Source organism: Natator depressus, chromosome 1, assembly GCF_965152275.1.
Source record: "Natator depressus isolate rNatDep1 chromosome 1, rNatDep2.hap1, whole genome shotgun sequence".
NCBI lineage: Eukaryota > Metazoa > Chordata > Testudines > Cheloniidae > Natator > Natator depressus.
The window spans coordinates 9482881-9509014 of NC_134234.1; the positions used below are offsets into that span (position 1 = coordinate 9482881).

General features: G+C 55.4%; 1 protein-coding gene across 5 annotated transcripts in view; it reads left to right on the forward strand.

Annotated features, from left to right (window-relative positions):
• ARAP1 (ArfGAP with RhoGAP domain, ankyrin repeat and PH domain 1) overlaps nt 1–26134 on the forward strand; it is a 223884-nt gene that overhangs the window by 145571 nt on the left and 52179 nt on the right. For 4 of the 5 annotated variants that reach the window (XM_074954487.1, XM_074954505.1, XM_074954496.1 and 1 more), the window contains 8 exons: nt 4533–4700; nt 10017–10086; nt 12665–12785; nt 13515–13720; nt 18382–18488; nt 18605–18804; nt 20012–20097; nt 23588–23770. In XM_074954487.1, coding sequence (XP_074810588.1) covers nt 4533–4700; nt 10017–10086; nt 12665–12785; nt 13515–13720; nt 18382–18488; nt 18605–18804; nt 20012–20097; nt 23588–23770 — 1141 coding nt within the window. Of the gene's footprint in view, nt 1–4264; nt 4375–4532; nt 4701–10016; nt 10087–12664; nt 12786–13514; nt 13721–18381; nt 18489–18604; nt 18805–20011; nt 20098–23587; nt 23771–26134 lie in introns of those variants that run through there. The other variant, XM_074954525.1, reaches the window with a different exon arrangement.

Genomic DNA, 26134 nt, shown 5'->3' on the forward strand with positions numbered 1-26134 from the left:
TTGGAGTCTGTTTTCGAAGATTTTTTGTTGAAGGATAGTCACTTTGAGATCAGAAATCGAGTGACCAGAGAGATTGAAGTGTTCTCCGACTGGTTTTTCAATGTTATAATTCTTGACATCTGATTTGTGTCCATTTATTCTTTTACGTAGAGACTGTCCAGTTTGCCCAATGTACATGGCAGAGGGGCATTGCTGGCACATGATGGCATATATCACATTGGTAGATGTGCAGGTGAACAAGCCTCTGATAATGTGGCTGATGTGATTAGGCCCCGTGATGGTGTCCCCTGAATAGATATGTGGGCACAGTTGGCAAAGGGCTTTGTTGCAAGGATAGGTTCCTGGGTTAATTGTATCCAATTTGCAAATGAATTCCAATTCAACAGTTTCTCGCTGGAGTCTGGATTTGAAGTTTTTTGTTGTAATATCGCAACTTTCATGTCTGTAATCGCATGACCAGAGAGATTGAGGTGTTCTCCGACTGGTTTATGAATGTTATAATTCTTGACATCTGATTTGTGTCCATTTATTCTTTTACGTAGAGACTGTCCAGTTTGACCAATGTACATGCAGAGGGGCATTGCTGGCACATGATGGCATATATCACATTGGTGGATGTGCAGGTGAACGAGCCTCTGATAGTGTGGCTGATGTTATTAGGCCCTGTGATGGTGTCCCCTGAATAGATATGTGGGCACAGTTGGCAACGGGCTTTGTTGCAAGGATAGGTTCCTGGGTTAGTGGTTCTGTTGTGTGGTGTGTGGTTGCTGGTGAGTATTTGCTTCAGGTTGGGGGGCTGTCTGTAGGCAAGGACTGGCCTATCTCCCAAGATCTGTGAGAGTGATGGGTCGTCCTCCAGGATAGGGTGTAGATCCTTGATGATGCGTTGGAGGGGTTTTAGTTGGGGGCTGAAGGTGACGGCTAGTGGCGTTCTGTTATTTTCTTTGTTGGGCCTGTCCTGTAGTAGGTGACTCTGTCAATCTGTTTCTTCACTTCCGCAGGTGGGTATTGTAGTTGTAAGAATGCTTGATAGAGATCTTGTAGGTGTTTGTCTCTGTCTGAGGGGTTGGAGCAAAGGCGGTTGTATCGCAGAGCTTGGCTGTAGACGATGGATCGTGTGGTGTGGTCAGGGTGAAAGCTGGAGGCATGTAGGTAGGAATAGCGGTCAGTAGGTTTCCGGTATAGGGTGGTGTTGATGTGACCATCGCTTATTAGCACTGTAGTGTCCAGGAAGTGGATCTCATGTGTGGACTGGTTCATGCTGAGGTTGATGGTGGGATGGAAATTGTTGAAATCATGGTGGAATTCCTCAAGGGCTTCTTTTCCATGGGTCCCGATGATGAAGATGTCATCAATACAGCGCAAGTAGAGTAGGGGCATTAGGGGACGAGAGATGAGGAAGCGTTGTTCTTGTGTGGCAACCTTAATGGGTGAAGCAAGTCAGTGGCACTGCCTCTGTGTCCCTTCTAGCTGTTACCTTTTTCTTACAGAAAGCTTAAAACAAACAAATGCAAACCGTAGGGGGCTGGTGCACACAGAACGCATGCTTAAAAAACCTCATGTCCAAGCTGCTGATCACACATTCTAGAATAGATAATATTTAGTCCTGCTTGCACAGGGTGCAGGGGACCGGACTAGATGACTTCTCAAGGTCCCTTCCTGTCCTATGAGTCTATTCCATGATTTTAATTGCAGCAGAGCTTGGTGACAGAATGGCCTGATATGGTGAATCACTGGAGATTAACTACACAAACTGGGTGTCATCCCACAAATAATATTTGGGTTCAGTGCGAAAACTGAAATTCATTGTCCTCTGCTAGTGCAAAACGGGGAGGCAGCTTTCAGAGCAAGACAGCCTGAAATACAGTGCCACCCAATGTAATTTCCCCACTCCTACTTCCTCTGCTTCAGTGGATTTTACACCTGAGTGTTTTTCTTTTACATAATAAAAGCTGGCTGCACCCCAGACTGCAGTCAGAGTGCAGTAGGGTCTGTGGTGTAGAGCAGTGCTACTCAAAGTGGGGGTGGTCCGCGGACCGCTGCCGGTCCGCGAGCCATTGGCTGCTGGTCTGCACGCACATTGGAAAAAAAAAATTACCGGTCCCCAACATCAGATAGCTTGAGAAGCACTGGTGTAGAGTCCATAGCTTGGGGAAAATGCCTGCAGGGCTTGGCTTTGCACTGTGCCATGTGGAGAGCTGAGGGTAGAAGCACCAGTTGGAAAGAGGGGAGCAGGATGGGGAATGTTGCAGTGATCATCCTCAGACAGATGAGCACTCCACTACCTGGAGGAAGGAGGCCTAAGAGAAGGCCAGCATCGCATCCCCGGTGCTACCTCTTACTCAGAAGTATCTGTTTGAAGAATTGAGTGTCGTGAGAGTAGAACAAACTTGTTCATTTTAGCTAATTAAATAATATGTAAACATATATGTAGAGAAATGTTTGATGACTTCATCATTTAGTTTGCAGTACCTCATTCGTAGTTAGCCCTGCCCTCCCGTTAGCCTTCGGCCCCTCAGAACCTTCATCCTGCCCTGCCTCTAGGGCAGGGACTTCCAATCCCGCAGCAGCGGCTGTCCCCTACAGATCGAGACCTGGATGGTCCCGGGAGAGCACGTACCCCTTCTGGGCAGTGTGAGGGCACTTTGGGGGCAGGGAGTGATTTTTTTTCCCTACCATTGCCTGGGCCCTGTGGATAAGCCGAGCATTTCAGGGTCCAGCGCAAGGAATTCTGAGAGCCTTCCATTTAAGATCGACTGGAAGGAGCCTGGTCCTTAGTGGACGTCATGGCTAAGCTCCCTTACTGGGCTATTGGGAACACTGCTCGGGGTGGAGGGCTTTGGAGAGCCAGGAAGGCCCATAGAGCTGAAAGCCATTGCCATTTTTCTGTCAAAGTCCTGGGCGGAGAGAGGGGAGAAATAGATTGGCTTTGTGCTTGTCTCAGGTGACAGGCCGCTGTCACTTTGGTTTGCAGATCCCCCTCCTGGTAATTAATCATCATCCCCAACTGTAGGCGAGGACTCTGTGGGTGGTCAGCACCCACTGGCAGCCCCCTTATCAGCTCTCTCCCACCCCGCCAGCGTCTCCTGCCCACCGGTGGCTCCACTGATCAGCACCTCCCACTCCCTCCCAGTGCCTCAGCTGTTTAGCAGCGTGCAGGAGGTGCTGGGGGTGGGGAGGAGTGAGGGCGGGGGGCGTTCAGGGGAGGGGGTGGAATGGGGCAAGAAGAGGTGGGGCAGGGGCGGGAAAGGCAGGATGGGGGTCAGGGCCTGGGGCAAAGTGGGGGTCAAGCACCCTTTCCCCCCTCCCCCCGGCAAGGCCAAAATTGGCACCTGTGACCCGACCTACAGACCCCAAGTGGAGGAGATGTGCCTCGGCTGTAATGGAGCACATGGTTAGAGTCCAGCAGAAGACCAAAGACTGCCTCAGCCACTCTGGGGGGGGCGAGCTGGGCCGGGGGAGGTGTGCATCCTGTTTGCTCTAGTCCTGGAGAGGGACTTCAGGCAGATGGGCTGGGGCAGGGTGGAAGGGAGATGAGGTTTGTGGTCTCCACCGCAGATGCCGGACGTACCCACAGGGCTGTGCTCTCTCTCTCCTTCCGTCCCTCTCTGTGAGGTCTGTTGGGGTGGCCCCAAATGGGTCCTAGATGTTCTATGCAAATCCTCCCTGTGCTCTTGTCCTCGCTTTAGAGAGTGGGCCTGGCTCTTTGTACCAGCTCCAGCCAGTGAAGTCACAGAGTTAAATCAGGGATGGCTTTGGCCCCTGCTTGATACCACGTGTGTCTGGGCTCACTTGCCCCTGGCCTCCAGCTGACCCCTTTGCTGCACCCACTACTGGAAAGGAGGAGTCATGCCCCAGAGACTTCTCCGCTGAGAGATCCTTTGGTGCTCAACCAGCCCCCGTTCTCCTTGTGAAATTCCACCCCCATCTCGCATTACGGACCCTGCCTTTGGCTGCCGTTCCTTGGGCTTGGCTTAGCCAGGAGGGGGAGCCTGGTTACTCTTGTTTCAGATTTATGTCTCAGTAGTATACAGAGGGATTGGGGCTCCCATTGCGCTGGTCATTATACAACTCCTGCATCCTCCCACCCCACCCCACAATGAGCACACACTAAGTTCTCGCCCTGCCCCCCAGCCAGCATGGCTGCTTTAAAACAGACCCTTTGCTCAGGGTAATACATTATCCCAAGGACAAGGAATGTGGGCAAAGTCTGTGCGTGACCGACAGGCTTTTTTGTATTTCGGATGAGCGGTGATCACTGGGGCAAGAGTGTGAAGTGCTCTGTGCTCTGCTTGCACCTGGCTTTCGCCAGCCCTGCCCATTAGGGGGAAGGAGGGTTCTTCTATATCTCAGACACTGATCCTGGGGCTACAGGTATGGAGAGGAGACAGGCAAATCCGGAGAGCGGAGGGTGGCGGGCAAGTCACAGCTTGGGACCCTTTCGACCAGCGGGGTGCAGACCTTCTGATCTGTTAGCTGCCTGGTTAATGGGCCTCTCCTAACCGCATCGCCCCCTTTGCTCCCGCCCTCAGCGACAGCAGCTATTGGAATGACTATGGCTTGAGCACCCTGCAGTCCAGCGGCACGGTATCCTCCCGGAGTTCCAGCATGCACAGCGGCAGCCCAGAGGGGTTGGATGCCCCCGCCCAGCTCTTACCCATCATCAAAGCCGGGTGGCTGGACAAGAACCCCCCACAAGGGTGAGTGATGCTCTGAAGGGCGCAGCCTGGGAGACTGATTCTGGAGCAGGGGATCGGTGATGTCCATGTGAACTGGGCCCCCCCCCCCCACACTTGGCCTGTCAGTGCCTAGGGAGGAAGGTTCCCCCCATCCCCCAAGCCTGTAGTCTCCCCTCATTTCTAGTGTCGGTCACTGACATGGGCTGAATGAGAGAAACCTTCCTATTTAGCTATTGATTTACAGCATCCATTCAGTCCTATCGATTGCGTTAGGCTCAGGGTGCAGTCAGGCCACGAGTGGCCCGCAGTGTCACACGCAGCCTCCGGCCACCCTTGTCTGTCACTTCGAGGGGCAGCAGCACCCGGAGACTACGGGTCCCAGCGTGCCACGCCCCACCCTGATGTCTGAGCCCTTCCCCGAGATGGAGCAGGCATGGTGGGGTCTGCAGTCTGAGCAAGTGGCAGCGTTCAAGAGGAAGGCAGCTGCAGCCTGTGCCCAGAGACGAACTAAGTGCAGCCCTGAGGCTCCTGGCAAGTTGCCACTCGAGCCCTGGCTTGTTTGGACAAAGCCTATGCCCTGGGCTACAGTTGTTTTGCTTAATCCATTTCCTCCTCACTCGGTTGAGGGCTTTGATTTAATCTCTGCCGTGGAGATGCTGGTGTTTCCCTATTGGACTCCAGGCAGACAGAGACTGCTGAGCTTTCACAAATGGCTGGCGGATTGCACTTCCTCCCTGTTACCCAACAGCGATGCCTGGGTTGGCTTGCATATTAATGGGAACCCAGGAAATCACACTGCTCCTGTAAGTCACCTGGTCCCCCAGGGGAGGGGAGCAGCCTCTGGGCTAGTCTTAAAGGGCCCATGCTCCTAAATTAGGGCATGTCTATACTAGCGAGCTTACGGTGGAGAAGATGTACCGACGCAGCTGGGCTACTGTCAGATCGCTCGCGTAGCCGCTCTGTGCTGATGGGAGAGAGCGCTCCTGTCAACATAATAAAACCAGCTCAATGGGCAGTGGTTGTTTGTCGGCAGGAGAGCTTCTCCTGCCGACATAGCGCTGGGCACACTCACAGTTATGCCGGTGAAATTTATGTCGCTCAGGGGTGTGGTTTCTTCACACCCCTGGGCAACGTAAGTTTTGCCGACAGAAGTGGCAGTGTAGACATGGCCTTAGAAGATTCTCCATGGGAGAGGGAGGGTTTTCTGTTGTTTTCAGTGCTGTAGCTGTGTCGGTCCCGGGATTTTAGCAAGACAAGGTGGGTGAGGTGATGTCTTTTACTGGACCAACTTGTCTTGGTGAGAGGGACGAGCTTTCGAGCTACACAGAACTCTTCTTCGGGTCTGGGAAGGGAACTCGGGATGTCAGCTACATACAAGGTGGGATAGGTTGCTTCACATAAGAAGTTAACACATATTCTAAGGCCGTGGTTCTCAACCAGGGGTACGCGTACCCCTGGGGATACGCAGAGATCTTCCAGAGGGTGCATCAACTCATCTAGATATTCGCCTGGTGTTACAACAGGCGACATCAAAAGCACTAGTGAAGTTACTACAAACTAAAATTTCATACAATGACTTGTTTATGCTGCTCTGTAGACTGTACACTGAAATGTCAGTACAATATTTATATTCCATTTGGTTTATTTTATAATTATATGATGAGAAAGTCAGCAACTTTGCAGTACCAGTGTGCTGTGACTCTGATTTTATGTCTGATTTGGTAAGCAAGTCATTTTTCAAGTGAGGCGAAACTTGGGGGTACACGGGACAAATCAGACTCCTGAAAGGGGGGCAGTAGTCTGGAAAGGTTGAGCACCCCTGTTCTAAGGGACCATTCAAGGTGAAGTGGCTTGTTAACATAGGACTGCAGTCACAGGACATTGGCAGACTTTCTGTTGTGTTTGCTTGGCTGAGGGCTTATCTGCACTTGAAATGCCGGGGCAGCTGCGTAGCCACAGCTGCGCTGCCGTCAGGCAGGCGTAGGTAGTCCACCTCCCCAAGAGGCAGTAACTAGGTGACAGAAGAATTTCCTTATCAACCTAGGGCTGTTTATACAGGGACTGAGGTCAGTTTAACACCGCTGCTCAGGTGTGTAGATTTTTCACAGCCTTGAGCAATGTAGATATAATGTTTTAGAGTAGACCAGGCCCTAGTAACTAGGCTGGGGTGTGTGTTTTGGGACTCTGGATTTTTCCTGAGGAGGAGGAAGTTTTGTGTGTGTGTGTGTGTGGTGGGGGGAGAGAGAGAGAGAGCACGTTCCCATATTAATGATTAATCTAGCCATAGCTATTGTGAGATCAGATCCCGTGAGATAAATATTTTACTGGCTTGACAGAGCAGTGGGAACCCAGCAGCTGCCATGTTGATTCAGCTCATGGTCTGTCTAGCCAGTGTCCTGCGTCTGATGGCACCAGCTGTTTCATAGGAAGGTGCACGAAAGCCCATAACAGACAATGCCCAGAGGGGACGGTTAGTCCTGGCTCCCTGATTCTCATGGAGCATGTGCACTGACCCCAGCCCTGGAGCCGGTGAGAGAAGCCCTGGGGTTGCTCTAACTTGTGCCAGCTCTCCAAGGGACTGACTACAGCTGAGAATAGATTGACAAGTCTTTAGTCCCATTCCCAACCCCAGTATGCTGCCCCACCCTGGGGCAAGACTGAGTGTATTGTAGGGCCTGGCTAGGGCTACACTGGCTCTGTGTCCACTGAGAATGTCCCTGTGTTGGGGAGAGTCTCAGCTGGCCAGATGTGGCCGCTGTCCTGCCCCTTTGCACCACCTGAGTGACCCAAAGGGGCAGTGGAGTGTAGAGAATCTCACCCAGGCAGCGTGATTTCAGCCTGGACCCTGAAGCGAGTGGGGAGCTGTTGGAGCAGTCGGAGGATGGAGGCGGGGTGCGGGTGCTGTATGTTTCAGGGCTCAGGCCATGGCAGCTTACACATGCTGAAGTCTGGAGAGACTGGGGGACAGTGGTGGTTCAAGGATGATGTCATGGGAAGGATTTCAATGGAGTCCGTGCAGGGCTGTATACAGGCTCTGCTGTGTGTGGGACGCAGGGAGAGATCCCTGTATGTTTGGCTTTCAAGGGAAGGTTGATTTATTAGCCACCCCTCCTCCCCCAATAAAGCTTCTTGTTCAAAGGTCTCCTGCTGGGGGTGGAAATGTTGTGGCAGCCTGTTACCTCCTGTTACTCTGTCTTCCCTGAGCCCACAGAGCTTAGGCCCCTGCCTTATGGCAAGTCTCTTTTACGGGTGGCTTATGCACCCTAATACACATATCAATCTTCCTGTAAATTATTCCTGAGAAACCAGTTGTGGTTATACAGAGAGCTGGCTCGTGAAACTGAGCAGAAAGAGACAGCGAAACTGACCCACCGGGAATCCCTGCTCATATGGCCTGTGATACAGAGAGTGAGTGGACAGCCTCGCAGGTGCAAAGCGCAGCCCAGCATTTAAAAGCCTGCATGGCTGATCGTATATGGTGGGGTAGTGGCTTTTACAATGTACGTGTGTGGGATTATGGGGCCTGGCATCGCCAACTGGGAGCTACGGCACCACGTTGAGGGTGAACTTGCTGGCTGCTCCGTGCCAAGGCAGGTTCAGGAACAGGAGAGGGGAGTTCTCATTGTCCATGTGACACGGAGGCTGCACAGATAACTCTTGGCAGGGCTGGGCCAGTGGGGAGCACTGGCTGCGCAAAGGCAGTAAGAGGGAAATCGGGGAATGGGGAGAGCAGGGATACTCAGAGCTCAGTGGTTCAGGAGCCAAATTAGCAATCAGCGTTACCCAAAACAGTCCTGTGAATTCATTTACTCTCGTACTATATAGTTGGATTTAAACAGTAAGACGGGAAATATTTCGTGTATATATCTCTATGTGTTATTCTCACAGCAAGATGACTGGCCAAGTATTATCTTATCCACTACCCTGGGCTAATGACACAGGAAATGCATCCTGATTGGTTAATAACATGCATTGGTTACTAATTCAATCAGGCCATGTTCTAATATCGGGTGCTGCAAAGAACCGCAGGACCAGGGCCCCAGAACCTTTGTAGAAGTGGGGGGGGGGGGGGCAAGGCCGAAATGGCAGAGAAATTAAAATAATTTGTCAACATCCCGCAGAGTACAGCTGTCCCCACATTCTAGTGTTGAAGATATAATCACGGTACGGACAAACAAAAAAAATAAGAGCACTTTAGTTCTAAACACTGCTGTGGGTTGGAGGGGATTTCCAGCCCGGGATTTCCTCAGCAGCACCCTTTTCACCCCCCTGCTCGGCCCGGGTCCCGGCCCCCGTGGGTGCGGGGCTGCTCCGTCCCTTAGGCTTTGTGCCCAAGGCAGCCGCCACGTGCGGGGCTGCTCCTCCTGCAGGGGGCACCCTCTCCCGCTGAGCCACCTCTGGCCAGCTGCTGAAGTCCCTGCCTCAGGTTCCCTGGGGCCCTGGTGCACAATGCTTCCTTAGGGCTTAACCCCTTCCTGCCTGCCCTGCAGCCAGGGGGACGACAGGAGGCAGCTGGGCTATGTCAGTGGCCAGCAGCAGCCTTGAGGCTTTAGCCGCCTGGAGGTGCTGTGCAGGCAGGAAGGGATTGGAGCTGCTTCCAACCATGGCAAGAAAAGAGATGAGCTCTGATGGGCCAGGTCATCCCTTCCCCCCTCCACCCACACGGTGCCGAAAGGCTGCTGCTGGCCATGTTCTGGGGAGCACGTGATCCCATGTGCCCCGCCCACGTGTGGCCTCTATGATCATGTCTTTTCCACAGCACATATGGGAAAAAGGTGGGGGGGCATGGGTCCCCAGTGCATGGAAGACACATTGAAGAGCTGCTTGCAGCTCCCGAGCCTCAGTCTGAGTATCACTGCCCTAAAGAGACAATCCAGGGTGCGTGTCTGCTTCCCCCATGAACCCTCTCATATGGGGGACGCCTCCCCACCCCGAAACTGATCCACATGACTGCTGCTCTGTCCTCCTGCATACCCCTTCTCCAGTATGCCCTGATGCTTGCGAGATGCCGGCCTGCATTCAAACAGCTAGGCGGAGGGGCAGGTGGGCAGGGTCCTATACTATCAAGCAGGAAAAGCATGTCTATGTGTCTATAAAATGCATATCTATTGCCCTGTATCCATCTGGCCTGCCCTTCCTATGCCGTCCATCTGGTTACGTTGCAAGTCCTTTGGGGCAGATTAGCTCAGAAGCAAAAATACCCCAGTGCGAGTTTCTAAAGCGTGCATCCTCTTACCTCCTTGAGCTTGGCTCACTAAGGGAGCAGTCAGGAGCCCCTGTATTCCCGTTGGCACTGCTGGCTCGCCAGGCTAACTAGCCTTTTCCATCCCATTACAGCTCATATATCTACCAGAAGCGCTGGGTGAAGCTAGATGCCGACTACCTCCGATATTTTGACAGTGAAAAGGTGAGTGCAATGCCCCACTCTGTCACAGACTTTCTGTGTGACCTTGAGCTAGTCACTTAGCCTTTCTGGGCAGTTCCCCATTTGTACAATGGGAATACCAGCCCCTCCCTGCTGTGTGGAGGAGAGATGCATTAAAGGTCGTGCGGTGCTCAGATACTGCAGTCATGGGGCTGTGTAAGTACCTAATCTCGATCGCTTGTCTTTGAAATCTGCCACCCAGGGTGGGACTGACGTGTGGTGTGGAACCAGAGGCGGCAGGTTTGTATAATTTTTGGTGGTGACCAGAACCCGCCCCAGTCCAAACTCTGCCCTCCACCTGCCCAAGGCTCTGGGAGGGAGTTTGCATGGGGGAGGAGGTCTGGGGTGCAGGCCCTAGGCTGGGGCAGGGGATTGGGGTGCAGGGTGCAGGCTGTGGGAGGGAGTTTGGGGATGGGAGGGGGTGCAGGTTCTGGGAGGGAGTTTGGGGATGGGAGGGGGTGTGGAGGGAGGAGGTGCAGGGAGGAGGTGCAGGGTGAGGAGTATGGGGTGAGGGCTGTGGGGTGCGGCTGCAGATGAGGGCTTTGGGGTCTGGGAGGGGCTCAGGGTGAGAGTAGGAATGTGGGGGGTGAGGGCTCTGTCTGGGGCTGGGGGGTTTGGGGTGTTAGAGAGGCTCAGGGCTGGGGCAGAGGGTTGGAGTGCAGGGGGATGAGGGCTCTGGCTGGGACTAGGGATAAGGTGTTTGGAGTGCTGGAAGGGCTCAGGGCTCTGGCAGAGGGTTAGGTGTGGGGGGGATGAGGGCTCTGGCTGGGGCTGGAGATGAGGGATTTGTGGTGTTAGAAAGGCTCAGGGCTGGGGCAGAGGGTTAGGTGTGGGGGGATGAGGGCTCTGGCTGGGGCTGGAGATGAGGGATTTGTGGTGTTGGAGGGGGCTCAGGGCTGGGGCAGAGGGTTGGAGTGCGGGGGATGAGGGCTCTGACTGGGACTAGGGATAAGGTGTTTGGGGTGCTGGAAGGGCTCAGGGCTCTGGCAGAGGGTTAGGTGTGGGGGGATGAGGGCTCTGGCTGGGGCTGGAGATGAGGGGTTTGGCGTGTTGGAGGGGGCTCAGGGCTGGGGCAGAGGGTTAGGGTATGGGGGGATGAGGGCTCTGGCTGGGACTGGGGATAAGGTGTTTGGGGTGTTGGAGGGGCTCAGGGCTAGGGTAGAGGGTTGAGAGTGCAGTTTTGGGGTGAAAGCTCTGGCGGGGGGTGTGAGCTCTGGGGTGAGGCAGGGCTGGGGATGAGTTTGGAGGGCAGGCAGGCTGCTCCGGGACAGGGGCCAGAGAGGAGGACTCTCCCCAGCCCGTTCCCTGCTGGGAGCAATGAGATCTGGGGGAGGAGCCCCCCCTTTCCCACCCCCCCAGCGGCACACTCACCCCCACCACTGTCACTGCACTTGCTCCTAGAACCCCTCTCAGGTCCAGGAATCTGCCTTGCCTCCCCCGTGGTGGGTGCCGGGGGGTGGTGCGTGCGCCTCCTGCCCTCCTGCTGCCCCTCGCTGTAGCCTCACTGGGGGCGAGGGATGGGGCTGCCTCCTTGCCTAGCATGGGGCAGGAGCGGTGACTGCGGGCAGGGGGGCCCCCTGTGCTGGTGGAGGGTCCCGCTGGAAAAGGGAAGGGTCTGAGGTAGAAGGGCAGGCTCAGAGTCAGTCTGCCCTGGCAGGGGAGATGGGGGCACTAGGACCCTGCGGCAGCAGTTGCTGCAGGGAAGAGGCAGCCAGGGACACTCTGCTCCAGGGCCCGCGGGGAGGTGCATGGGGGCAGCAAGCGGGGGTTGGGGGACACTCGTAGGAGGCGCAGGGTGGGCGGCAGGTGGGCCGGGGGAACACACCCAGCCCCAAATACAGGTGGAGCTGGGCCCCTGGGCTCTGAATATTGCTAGTGCCAAGGCACGACGTGGAGATATAACTCGCCGCCCCGTTGGGAACTTCCCCCAGGGATGGGGACGTGCTCTTCTGGTTCAGGTTCCCCTCTGCTTTCTAGAAGCCAGTGCAGAGTGATGATAACTTGCATCCCCCAGCTGGGTCGTGAACTAGGGCTCCTAAGCTAAGCAGCACTCGGCCTGGTCAGAAGGTGGAAGGGAGACCCCTGCAGAACCAGGGTGGTGTAAAGAGTAGAGCCGGCGCGGCAGGCCATGGCGTTCTTGTCTCTGAGTCAGCCCAGGATTGGCGCAGCCTTTCAGACGAGGCGTTCTCATCTGCTTGTAGTCCTGGAAGATTCCACTTACGGCCAGAGTTGGTGTGGAATGCAGCCACCTCTGGGGTGGAAGGCAGTCGAAGTTTAACAGCACACAGGAATGCTGGGCACTGCTTTAGTGCAGGGAGTGGGGTAAGGATACCGTGTCCAAGAGGGACTGAGTTTAACAGAATGGGGCTGACCCCTCCGCTCGAGTGACGGTGCTGTGGGGTCTCTCCTGGCTATGGGTAGGGCTGATGTTGGCATGTCCTGACAGTGATGGGGCTCTCAGTCTCAGGTTGTGCTAGCACATGGGTGTTTCCTTGGGTCTGTTACCCTCCTGCTGCATCTCTGGGGGTGTGGTTGTGACCCGTGTGACTCTCTGCTGCAGGACACATACTCCAAGCGCTTCATTCCGGTGACCTCAATAGCCCGCGTGGCCAGCATCGGGGACCAGAAATTCGAGGTGATCACTAACAACAGGACCTTCGCCTTCCGGGCTGAGAGCGATGGTGAGTGTGGGGAGCCCCACAGTGTCGCTCCTGGCGTGGGTTTCTCCAGGGCTGGCACATGTAGGGTGGGGAGAAGGAAGCAGAGAATAGGGAAGCAGCTGCTCCTGTTTCTCCCGCCTGGCAGGAGAGAGTTCCCAGGAGTCAGCTGTCATTTCCCTTTACTCACTCTGGTCCCATTGCTCCTGGTTATCGCCCACTGACCCCTCCGCTCCCCCCCTCAGTAATCCCTCTCCCTCCTGATGATCAGACCCCGAGGATGACACCATGCCCTCCCCACCCCTTCGCCCTTTTTTAGCTGAGCTTTGGCTCCGTCTTCTTCCAGCAAGTCACTCTTGGTCCAGACCAACATCCAAAGCAGCTTCGGGGGCAGTGACCGAATTTCCTGCTCTTTCCTTCCCCCTGGTTCCTCAGAAGAGCCGGGGGGCAACTGCCTGCTGAGCACTGGAGCCCGTTAATAAGGCTCCTGTCTCTGAGCAGCAGGGGGCGCTGGAGGTGCACTCCCTGCCCGGTGAATCGAGGACGCTACCTCTCTACGCGGCGAGCCCTTGCTGCTCTGCAGAGCAAAGGGCCAACCTGGAAATCCATGCCCTTGCCCCCTGGTGCTCCCGCATGTGTCCACAGTGAGTGGGAGGGGGCCTGCCGTAACCTACGCACCAGCTTTGGAGCCCATCTTCGGGCCTGATGGCAGGCCTGGCTCCCAGCTGACCCCGAGCCCTGTCTGCCCTGCAGCGGATCGTAACGAGTGGATGAGGACCCTCCAGCAGATGGTGGACGAGCGGAAGTTCAAGGGCTTGAACAGGATATCCCTGTTCCAGCTGGCCACCGGCACCTTGGACTCGGTGGACAAGTGCGGGCTGCTGGAGCTGCGGGGCTTTAAGAACAAGCTGTACGTGGTGGTGGCTGGAGATAAGGTTTTCCTGTACAAGAACGCCGAGGTCTGTATCCGCGGAGGCTGTCTCCTTCCAGGGGTGGGAAAAGGGCCCTATTGAAATACAACAGCTCAGACCCCTGCCAAGGTACGGGGGGCTGGGGTCACAGCCCAGCTTGAAACGCTTCTCACGCCCTTCCTTCTCCTCCCTCTCCCTCTTCCCCCCTCTTCCTTCATGCCATCCCCACTTCGCTCCTTGCCTGCTCCCGCCCTCCTCCCCTGCGTCCGCTCCTTTCCCCTTGGTCTTTCCCTGGGGCCGCCAAGAGAGTTTGTGAGCAAGGTTATTATGAGCCATAGGAGCGGTAGCAGCTAGCGCCTGACACTGGGTCCCCATTGTGCTGGGAGCTGCACATTCACAGGCTCGAACGCTACACGCTCGAACTGGACAAGGCAGGCAAAGCGTGGGGGTCGGACGGCTCATTTTACACATGGGCAATGGAGGCACCGGGTGGATGAAGGGATGTGCCCGAGGTCCCGCAGGGGGTCAGGGCAGAGCAGGAAATGAACCCGGCTCTCCGGTCCAGCCCTTTGACCCCCGTAGTCCCAGCCGTCCTCCAAGGAGGTGTTGGAAAGTGGGGATCAGATCAGGACTTTAGTTCCACAGGGCAGAGAGGTGTTACCAGCTTTGCTGGTTACTTTGGGGTACGCTCATTTATTAGGGTTACTCTTCTGGTGGGGGGGTGTTCTGTAATTGTATCAGTGTACTGCTTGTGTCACTCGTGTCCTCATACGGAGCTCTACTTCTCCCTGCTGCAAGTCCCTCCCAGCGGAGCTCTCCTGCAGGACCTAGGTTCCCCAGGGCTGGGTTCTTCCAGCCCCAGAATATATCTATATCTATCTCTCTCTCTCACACTCACACTCACACACACCCACCCAAGTCTGAGAGGACCGGGTTCATTAGCTCTCCCAAGCTGACCCCTTATATGTCCCTGGACTCAGCCTGCTGGGTCGAGGAGCACTTCCAAGCTGCCACCCTCATATGCCCCAGGTTCAGCACGTCCCTATCCCCACTTCCGCGTTACAATTGTTCCGGTAGTGACCCACTGGATGAGCAAACCCCATAGGATTTTTGGGCGCTGCAGGGATCTTTTAGCTTAGGCTACGAGGAGCGTTGCTGCAGAGTGAATGAGGAAACCAAAAAACACCCACAGGGGGGCGGAGGAGGGAGAGAGAGAGAGAGAGAAGCAACCAGCTTAACCATGAAAGTTGTTTATTGCTGGTAATAACCATAGGGGAGCAAACAAAAAAGCCGTTATAATATTAAATCTAACTTATATTTGATTATAAAAGTCAGGTTTAGAAAACTATATCTGATGACACCAGTCAGGGTCAGAAGGCTACACCTAGAGAGAGAGAGAGAGCTGGGTTCTCACCACTCCGTGAAGTTTGAATCGATCGAGGTCCCCAGGTGGTGATGGTAGCTGAGGGTCCGGAGTGCTGGAGACAGGCAGAGCCCTCAGCACGATCAGTCAGGAGAAGATGAAGTCCCAATGGAAATGCTACAGATTTTGGATCCAGGCATCAGAACACTTACTTGAACATGGGTAGGGGGTTTTGTAGGGAAACAACAGTGGTTCAAGGGAGAACACTAGATTTGTTGATGTGTAAACAAGGGAAAATACCAAAGTTGTTTTGTTCAGGCTAGACATGGGAGCTGATCATTCCTGGCTTTGGGCGGTGTTCCTTGGAGGGAGCTCACAATGCAGTTAGGGAGCTTCACTATTTTGAATACCGATAAAGGATTTATTCCTAGAATTGGTCTGATAAGTACTGAGCTGAGTGTGTGCAGGCGTGGGTTCATTAACATCTGGAGCAGAGATCCCCCATCATGCAGTGCTTCCCGGCTTTTCTGGTCCCAGAGTTCTGTGTAGTTCTTGCCTTGGAATCTCTGTTCTCCATTCTGTAGGCTAATGGAGATGCCTCCCTGTCCCATCTTCGATGCAAATGAGGTTAGGGGAGTTTCCTTAATCCTGTCCTCCTTATCCCAGGGGTTTAGGTGGGTCTCCCACGGCCTTTTCATTGCTTTTTGTAAGTCTGTCTTCTGATGCGGATTTGGTTCAAGCAGAGGCTGGGGGGCGGGAAGGTCTTTCATGAGTCAGGCTGGGTACTGCACCCTGGTTCCCCAAGAACACAGAGCTGCCAGGTAACAGAGGGGCGCAGGACCCGGGTGTGAGTTGCGCTGGAGGTGGGAGTGCGAAGTGGCCATTTGCGGTGCCCCCTGGTGTGCTCTAGCCCTGCTTCCCTCCGCCCTGTCTCACCAGGAGAGGAGACTTGTCTCCAACATGTCTTGAAGGAACTCTGCAGACTGTGGTCTCTTTAAGCCCTGGCACTGTCTCTTCTCTTACAAAGACCTCACATGCCGCTCCTGAAAAGGGGACACAGCTTCATGGCACAGACCTTGCCATCTGGGTCTGTCCAGTGCAACAAGTTCCCAGCTTTTAACGTCTGTCTTAGAGTCATAGGACTGGAAGGGACCTCAAGAGGTCATCTAGGCCAGTCCCCTCCACTGAGGCAGGGCTAAGTATTATCTAGACCATCCCTGACAGGTGTTTGTCCAACCTGCTCTTAAAAATCTCCAATGACGGAGATTCCACAACCTCCCTAGGCAATTTATTCCAGTGCTTAACCATCCTGACAGTTAGGAAGTTTTTCCTAATGTCCAACCTAAACCTCCCTTGGTGCAATTTAAGCGCATTGCTTCTTGTCCTATCCTCAGAGGTTAAGGAGAAAACTTTTTCTCTCTCCTCCTTGTAACAACCTTTTATGTATATGAAAACTGTTATCATGTCCCCTCTCAGTCTTCTCTTCTCCACAGTAAGCAAACCCAGTTTTTTCAATCATCCCTCATAGGTCATGTATTCTAGACCTTTAATCATTTTTATTGCTCTCCTCTGGACTTTCTCCAGTTTGTCCACATCTTTCCTGAATGTGGTGCCCAGAACTGGACACAATTCTCCAGTTGAGGCCTAATCAGCGGAAGAATTGCTTCTCGTGTCTTGCTTACAACACTCCTGCTAATACATCCCAGAATGATGTTTGCTTTCTTGCAACTGTTCACTCGTATTCATCTTGTGTGCTTGAGGCTGGCCTTCAAGGTGTCTTTATATCTGAGGATGGGTCAATCCTTAGGGCAGGTTCCCATGCTCAGCTGGCCGTAGAGCACCGCTTTCGGTATATGGGAAACCTCCATGCAGCCCATGGGTCCGACCCAGCAAAGTTGAGACGTTTAATTCAAGATACAGAAGAGAAGAACAAACAGTTAAAGCATTTGAAATGCAAAATATGAACGAGCTTGTCTTTTAACCACAGCATTGTTCCCTGGCCCTTGAGCTGCAAAAAGTTTCTATAAGGAAAACCTCCTTCTGAGATGGTCCTTGTGGGGGGAAAGAGACGAAGTCAGCTGAGATGGGCTGGAACTGCTGGTGCTAAAGTCCAGTCCTGTTTCCTAAGGCAACATAAGAGAAACGCGCACACAAAAGGGGAGAGGAAAAGAGCAGCAAAGAGAGAAAATGCAGCTTCTGTCTCAGGGGCTGACTCATTTGCAACCTCAGTGCTGGAAGGACACAGGCCCAGCACATGGTCTTGGTCTTATCACCCACCTGGCAAACTTGTACCAGCGTTGGGCTGTGTTCAGCATTGCTTTTATCTGCCTCATTCTGGTCACAGGCTTGCAGCTGTGTTGCAAAATACAGTCTTGGCTAGCTAAGCCCAGCTCTGATCAGACAGCATTAAAAAGGAGAGGGATAGGAAAGAGAAGAAATAAGGGGCGGAAGGAAAAGGACGTCAAGGGCGCAGGGACGGAGAGTGTTTTACAAAGTCTCACATCCCAGGAGGTGTTTGCTATTCAGCCAGAGCCAGCGGACATAGTGATGTCAGCTGGTCCCTCTCTCGGCCCAGTGTGGTCAGGACATCTCTTGGGATCAGAACAACAAAGGCGGCCCAATGGTGTTGTGATGGATCCTGGGGTCCCAGGAGACAGCGGGAGTGGCAGCCATGATGGTAAAGCTCACTCCAGTGGCCTTTGGCAGACAGCTGTTAATTTGCCCCCAGACCCCTTTTCCATTTCAGAACCCCAGAAGGGAGTGATGGGCGGAACGGCCCATCCCTGGATTATACCATCCACCGATTCAGCCTTGTTTCCCACACACCAAGTTTGGTCCGTTGATTTCCGGTCCCACGCTGCTCTTGTTTGATCCATCGATTTCCGGTCCCACGCTGCTCTTGTTTGCCAGGTGTGATCTTAACCCAGTGCTTGAGTTCTATCTGGAGGCCTTTCTTGTGTGGACTCATTGGGTCCGTCTGTCTCCCTTTCGCACCTGATCTCATCGCTGTTCGTTGGTAGAGGTTACTGTGACCCTTCAGAAACTTTCATGCGCTTTGCCACAGTTGAGCTCCCAGTTAGGCTATCCATGCGGGCCCAGTTACCACGACATGCCTCCGGGGCTCAAGGGCCCCAGCAGTGACCATGGCACTGCCAGCACTGGGTGCGATAGGGCTGGTACTGGCACCTGCAGGCTGGGTGCCCAGGGCTGGACTTGGTGCACTGCCCCCATCTCACCTGTCTGCTTCACTCCCACATGCAGAAGAGCCGGAGGTGCCTCTGGTGTGACCTTGTGAGTCCCGTACTGTTGGTCTTTAACCCCTTCCTGGCTGTTCTTGCCCCATCAGGATTATCGACAGGGGATCGGAATCACCTACATTGAGATGAATGTAGGGAACGTGAAGGACGTGGACAGAAGAGGATTTGATCTGACGACGCCTTACAGGATCTTCAGGTGAGGAGGGAGGTCTAGGTGCTGTGCCTCACGGGTGTTGGTCCCTCCCCTGCCGTACAGCACGTGTCTCCCCCCAGCCACCCCGTTCCCCCACACGGCTCTCTGGTGTCTTTCAGCTTCTCGGCAGACTCGGACCAGGAGAAGGACGAGTGGGTGGAGGCCATGCAGCAGTCCATCGCCGAGGCCCTCTCCAACTCGGAGGTAGCGGAGAAGATCTGGTCGGTGGAGGCAAACCGGTTCTGCGCCGACTGCGGGTCGCCCAAACCCGACTGGGCCTCCGTCAACCTTTGTGTCGTCATCTGCAAGAGATGCGCAGGTACGGGCTGAGCCCGGGTGGCACAAGCCATGGGGCCTGGTGATGGAGAGAGGCCCAGCTCCACGCTGGGTCAGCGAGCTTAGAGCACGATGCACCCCTGGCTTCAGCAATGGGACTGGGCTCTGCCTCTCCCAGGAGTTTCTTCCTCCATCACCCCGGACTGGGCCGACCCTTCTCGCCCTCCTTAGGAATTGCCCGGCTAGGTCAGTCTCATGCCTGTCTCAGCCATTTCGGAGGCAGGCTCAGGAACCCCCACTAGTGGACGCTTGTGGAATTGCCTGCTCCTGGGGGAGTTTCTTCCTAACTCAGAAACAGGGACATCAGGGTCCTTCCGATGCAGGATCCGTGCCAGGGCAGCTGCAGCCGGGTCCAGACGAGGCTGCTCGTCGCCCAAGTGCACCTTCCACTGGGGTGGGCTCGAAAGCCGCAGAGGGACTTCACTGAGCAGCCTGGCAGCCGCAGCAGAGCCCCGAGGGGCCCTTTCAGGAGTGTCTGTCGTTAAGCGTGTTCGGGCTTCTGAGTTTTGCCAGCCTAGCTGGGTAGGTGGAACAAATCGCCCGCCCCCCCCCACCCCACCCCCGACACAGCTGTGCCCGCAGCTCCCCCGGTGGAGAGACAGCTCTGCTGGCAGTCGAGTGCTCGTGTTGGCTTCGCGAGTGGCCCTCAGGGAGCTGGCGGAGCCATGCCAGCAAAACTCCTTTTGCCTGCATGCGCAGCCTCTCCACTAGGGGGCTCTGCTGACAAAGCTTTACCAGCAAGGGCCCTGTAGTGTAGACAGTCCCTGAGCGGATGGTGTTCGTCCAGTTCCCAGTGGCCAAGGCGACGGACTGGAGATGACCCAGCACTGCAGGTCTCTGCTAGCTGTGATTCTTTGGCGGCTGTCTGCATCAGAAAACTGCAACTGGTTGGAAAAGCTCAGGGAGACTGAAGTCCCCTCCTGTCTAGAGAGGCACCCTCTGGGGTGAAGTGGAGGCATGAAGGAGGGGGGATGCTTACCCAGAACTTAGCAGGATAACCTCGCCTGATACCGTTATCCCCTCCTGCAGATGGGGAAACTGAGGCAGAGCAGCTATGGCACTAACCCCGGGCACTAACCCCGGGCCACTGCCGGGCAGCTGGAGTTCCTGGCTCTCAGACTCATGCTCAGAGCACAAGGCCGTGCCGCTGTCCCTAATGAGACCCTCACTTTTGTTTGTTTGACCCACAGGAGAACATCGGGGGCTGGGGCCGAGCATCACCAAAGTGCGGAGCCTGAAGATGGACAGAAAGGTGTGGACGGAGGAGCTGATCGAGGTATCGGTGCAGATTCCCATGGGCTAGCCAGATGGAAAGGGGGCTTTTTCGTAGCTGTCTGTGAGATCGTGCCCTTATTTGATACTCAGACACTTGCGGGGCCTGTGGCAAACTGTACAGAGCCAGAATGGCTGGGTGCCTGTTTCTGGGAAGTTCGAAACTGCCAGTCGAACCCATGAGGGCTGATTCTGAGTTCCCGTTCCCCGTGGTATCTGTGCTCCCTGACGGACGCTGCTGTGACGTAGAACCCCCAGCTTTGCTTCCGTAGCATCCACCCTCTGGAGACATGCCCCACTGCTCCCATGGATCTGGAAACAAACCCGCCCCGATGCCTCCCTTCAGGGGGCGAGCGAGCCTGTGTCTGGGACCGGAAGCCTGAATGTGCCTGGCTGCAGAGAGCAGAGCTGGCGGATCGGTCACTGCCGAGTCAGTCACTCGGGAGCGGGGCAAAGGGATGCGAGGCATTAATAGCGCCCCAGCTCGGTTTTGTTTCGAAGGAGGAGAGGCCGAGCTGTCGGAGTCAGAAACAGCTGCACAGAGAGCGGCGGGAAAGCTGCTGATCCAGGCACGGTGACTGCATCTGGAGTAACCGGAGCCCGGAGGGCGGGGGAGGCTGTGTTCTGTTACTGCAGAAATACCGAGGGTATGTTTTCAAGCAGCAAAGCTGGCTCAGGAGGTGACGAGTGGGCGAAAGAGACCTTCCCCTCTTAGGGTCTGGTTCGGAACTGGCTGGGGCTGGCCAGTGACTCAGGCCACGTCTCCACTGGATCAGAGGCGTGACTGCAGCCTGCATGGACGTTCCCAAGCTAGCTTTGCCGGCGCTCAAGGGACAAGCAGTGAAGCCGGGGGTGCGCTCAGTAAACGTTTCCTGAGACGAATGGAGCCAGTGCTGCATTCTGAGCTCGCCGGCTCCCAAGACGCCCCCTGGCTGCCCCAGTGCAGGGGCCATTTCGCTTCCCCATCCGCGCCCCCTCCCCCCCCGCCCCCGGTGACCCTGGCCCCCTGAGGGGCTGACAGCTGCGCGCTTCGCAGGGGCTGCCCATTTGGGAAGCCGTGTTAGCCACCAGAGAGGGCCTGGCTCTACAAAGCCCTCCATAGCTTGGGCCCTGGCTATCTACAAGAGCGCCCCGCGGTCAGCCAGCACGCCCGCGCCGACACCCCCTGATCGAGGTGCTAGGGGCAGGTTGTGTGTCTCCTCCCGTCCTCCCAGTTGCTGCACCTGTGACCTGGCAGGGCGTTCTCCACTCGGGGATCCTACCTTGGCCTGACACAGCTGTCGTCTCTTACATTTGGACCTAGCTTCTGCTCGGTGGGAGGTAGGTCACTGGCTGCACGGGCCTCAGCACGACTCTGCCTCCATCACACACCACAAGGACCGTCTCCTCTTTGGCTGTTTGAGGCGAAACCAGACAGTCGTTGGCCTGCCTCTGAGTCATTCCCACCAGGAACCTGGCGATCCCAGCCCCAGGCAGGCTGCTCCTCCTCGCCGTCCGGTCAGACTCAGGGCCCCGCGCCAAGGAGCAGCTAGACAGGGACTGAGCCTTCCCCACCCTTCTCCAGGACAATGGGATCTGGAAGCAGAGTGCTTCACGCTGGGAGATTCATCTGCTACCAGGGTGGCCAAAGCTGCTGGCAGCTCGGCCCGTGTCCACCCGGAGCCTGGCTGTGTCCGGCCTCCAGACACCTCTCCCCTGCCCCAGAGTCAGCTTCTGCCTGCGCCTGCTTCCCACGGACGCATCCTGAAAGTGCTTCCAGCTGCTCTCCCTAGCAGTGGGCGGCAGGTTTCTGCTCTCCCCTCTCCTCTAATGTTACGTTAACCCCCAATGGCCCCCACCATGTGACATGCAGAGAAAACAGCTGAGAGAGAAATGGGGATGTTCCCCCGTAGATCTCACCCCGCCCCCGTACTTCCCCAGCTCCCTCTCCCCTCGCCTTGTGAGGTGTTTAGCTGTGGTGATGATGGTGTTTTCTGTGCACTGCCCCTTTGAATTACAAAGGGCTCTGTTCACTGCGGAGTCAGGCAGCCATTTTGTGTCCAGGACAGTGCAGACAGTCAGACACACACACGCTGCGCTCTCTCCTGGAATCTGCACTGTTGTTCTTCCCTGTTTCTCCACCAACAGTAAAAGCAGTGCCCTTGGCCTGCAATCAGGAGCAACCCTACAATAACAAACCAGTATGTGAAGCCCTGCGCTTGTGAACGACCCTACAATAACAAACCAGGATGTGCAGCCTGGAGCTTGCAAGCAGCCCTACAATAACAAACCAGCATGGTGCAGCCCGGCTCTTGGAAGGAACCCCACAATAACAAACCAGTGTGTGCAGCCCTGTGCTTGCAAGCAACCCTACAATAACAAACCAGTGGGTACAGCCCAGCGCTTAAGAGCAACTTGACAATAACAAACCAGCATGTGTGGCCTGGAACTCGTGAGCAACCCTCTAACAACAAACCATTGTGTGCAGCCCAGCTCTTGCGAGCGACCCTCTAATAACAAACCATTTTGTGCAGCCCAGCTCTTGCGAGCGACCCTACAATAACAAACCAGTGCGGGAGGAAGAACATCAGGAAGGAAATGTGTGCCTCTCGAAGTGCAGGGGCTGATCCAGGTGAAAATGAGAATCAATTGCTTTAAAACGTCAGTGTCCTTTTTGTAACCTGCAGCTGGAGCCAACAAGCCTCCGTGTGGCTCCGCAGATGTTATTGTGCGGCAGGAAAGGGGGCGGGGGATTGGCTGCCCTGCCAGACCATAGTCTTAGAGGCTGGGGTCCATAGGAGAGGTGTGTGTGGGCCAGCCAGGGCCCTCGGGGCATGTGCTGCGGGGAACAGTCCCAGTCTGGCTGAGGGGGCGGAGGAGATGAACTAACAAGCCGATGGTTAGCTGGTCTCTGTGTCTGTCTGCGGACACCGTGCAATGGGCGATTTCACATGTGAACAGCAAATGGGGTTCCCACATCAGAGCTGGCGCATTCAGTTACTAGCTCTCTCTCCCACACCCCCCATTCTTAAACTGCTGCCCATCACAGTGGTATCAGATCCCCGATTCATAGGTTGGTACAACACAGAGCCAGAAGGGACCACTGAGATCACATAGTCTGATCTCCTGTAGAACACAGGCCGTAGGACTTCCCGGGATTAATTGGCTTGTCTGTCTGTCTGTCTCTCTGTTCCGTTCGCACCGGGCCACCAGCGCCCCCTTCCCCACTCCGCCCACCCCTTGGGAAAAGCCTAAGTGAACACATAGGCTTTGCACGCGCCCTGCAGGTGAGCCCGTTTGGGCTGTTGGACTGAGTGTTACTGACAGGCAGATTGATGGTGTTCTCCTCCTTTGACCACACCCAGAGCTGCACTAGGCACCAGCCCCACATGGTTTGTCTCGCGTCCAGTGGAGATCCGTGGGGGATGTGGGAAGGGCAATGGGGAGACGGTGGTACTCGCACAGAGGTGCCAGCCAGTGCTGCTCACTCTGCCGTCACTGTTTTGTATCCCCAGCTGTTCTGCGAGGTTGGTAACTGTGTGGCGAACCAGTTCTGGGCAGCCAACGTGCCCCCCAGCGAGGCCATCCACACGGCGAGCAGGAGCCAGGAGCGGAGACACTTCCTCGTAGCCAAGTACAAGGAGGGCAAGTATCGGCGCTACCACCCGCTCTTTGGGAACCAGGAAGAGCTCAACAAGGTGGGTGCCTAGTGGTCTCGAGATCATGTTCAGGGAAGGGCCGGTCTGCTGGCCTCTGTCCTGGCAAGGGGTCTCCATTGCCTGGAGATGGTGAGCAGGCGGGGCCTTCTCCGCCCAGGGCCTGCATGCTAAAGAGCCTCCTTCAACTCTGGATTCTCCTCCTCGCCTTCTGCAGAGGCAGGCTCGGGCCTGCCAGGCTCCTGTGAGGGGCTCAGGCCTGTCAGCTGGGAGCTCCTAAGCCTGGTTGTGCCCGGCTGCCAAAGCCCAAATGTTCACAAGTGGGCCACCCATGGTGACACTGATTTTCGGAGGGGCCAGGTACCCACAGGTCCAGTCGACAGCACTAGGAGCTGTGTGAGCTCAGGCAATGGCCCGAGTGGTGATCCTCGCGGCTGACCTCCTCTGTCCCTTGAATCTATGAAATCAGCTCCAAGGTCTTGCAGGCTGGTCACCCAAAAGAGGATGCCTGGCTCCCTGCTTCAGTTTCCCCCATCTGTGAAATGGGCATGCTCCCGTCTGACTGACAAGCGCTCAGCGTTATTGTCTGTGGTGTGTGTGTTGCAGGGAAGGTGTGAGGCACGCGTGGGGGTGGCTCAGGTCGGTCTCTGCAGTGGTCAGGTAGTTTGCCTGATGCGTGGTTCAATGTTGGTTTTCAAGAAATAGATGTTAAACTGAGGCCTGGCCTACTCTTAGCCTAAAGATCCCAGGTCTCGACCTGGAGGCTAATCCAATTGTTCTGGCCAAATTCCAGTTAAGAAATAACATTCTGTCTCCCTGAAATTCCCTCTGCAGTGTCTCAGGTATGGTCCTAACGTGTCATGAAATGTTGCTGTGTGCTGTTCAGTGGCTGCTGTGTGCCACCCCAGAGGTGACTGCATTTCAGACCTGGATGAAGTGATTGCAGTGTACAGTTTGTAGCTTGCTTTGTGGCGAACGGGGTCTGTACAATTGTCAGTTCTTTTCCTCAGCACCTGCAGTGCCCGCTGAGCTCTTGGTCAAAGTGTGTTGGGGTAAACAAATGTTTAAGTTCTCATGTTGCAATGACCCCTTCCTTTTCTCTGTACCAGAGATGGCAGCTTGGGCCTTCCAGATCAGGCGGAGGCTCCCGCTCTGTACGGCACTCGTAGTCTCTCTCTCTCCCCCTGGCTTTCTGCAGGGGATTCGGTCTCTGGCTGCATCCCCCCTCTGAAGATGGGGGTCCGCTTAGTGCTGACATCCCAGGTCCTCCCTAGGCTGTGGCCGGTTGGGAGGGAGATGGCTGGAGCTTTGCTCTTTCTTGGCGCTGGAAAGAAAGGAGAAGGCACAAGCTAAAAATAATCCGGTCGGCAAATCCAGCAGGATACTGCAGGAGGAGATGGGCGGAGTGATCAGAGCATCGGGGTCCAGAGTCTTGGCTCCCCCACCCCCACCCCCAGACCGCTGAAGCATAAAATACTGCCTGTCCTCTGGCGTCATCCCTGGCCCACCGTCTGGGCAGGGATGGTGTCTCTAGCCTCTGCCTGCCAGGAGCTGGGGCTGGATGACAGGGGATGGATCACTTTATGCTTCCCTGTTCTGTTCATTCCCTGTGGGGCACCTGGCATTGGCCTCTGTCAGAAGACAGGACACTGGGCTAGATGGACCTTGGTCTGACCCAGTATGGCTGCTCTTATGTTCTTTTGTCACCCAGGCCTGTTCTCCCTGAGCATAATGCTGCATTTACTTTCTTTCCACGGGGCCAGTGTCTCCCCTCATAATGCTGGGGATAGACCATGCCCGAGGATCCCGGCTCCTCCAGGCCAGCCATCCACTCCTATGCTCCATCAGCCCCCTTCACCCCGGACCCTGTTTATTCATGCCCCACACGCAGTCCGCTGGCAAGGCTGATCTCACTGCTGCTGCAGGGATGCTCTAGCAGTGTTTGCCCCAGGTGCGTATTGACCTTGGCTGCAGCCTGTAGGGAGAGAGGCTGTTAACCAGATGTCAAGACCATCCAGGGACCTGGCAGTTTCATTCTTCTCTTAGCACGGGACAAAGGTCTGAACAGGACAGATTGAAACTTGCATTTGGCCTAGATCCCATCCTCACTGAGGGCTAGTGGCTTTGCTTGGCCTAAAAAGAACTGGTCTTGCCTGAACAACAACTCGAGGGCTGGGCCTCTCGCAGGCACCTTTGCCTTTGAAGATCTCTGCCATGATCACTGTGTGTGTGCAGGGCAGGGGGCAAGAGTGGTCGGCCCAAGTGTAATACCCCCCCCCCCATGGGTGAACAGCAGGTTTTGAACCAGGGCGCTTCAGCACCGAAGCAGGCTTGAGCTAAAGAAGTAGCTCCTCTAGCAGTAGTAGGCTGTTATCCTCTAGTGGATCAGTCACTAGAGGGCAATAT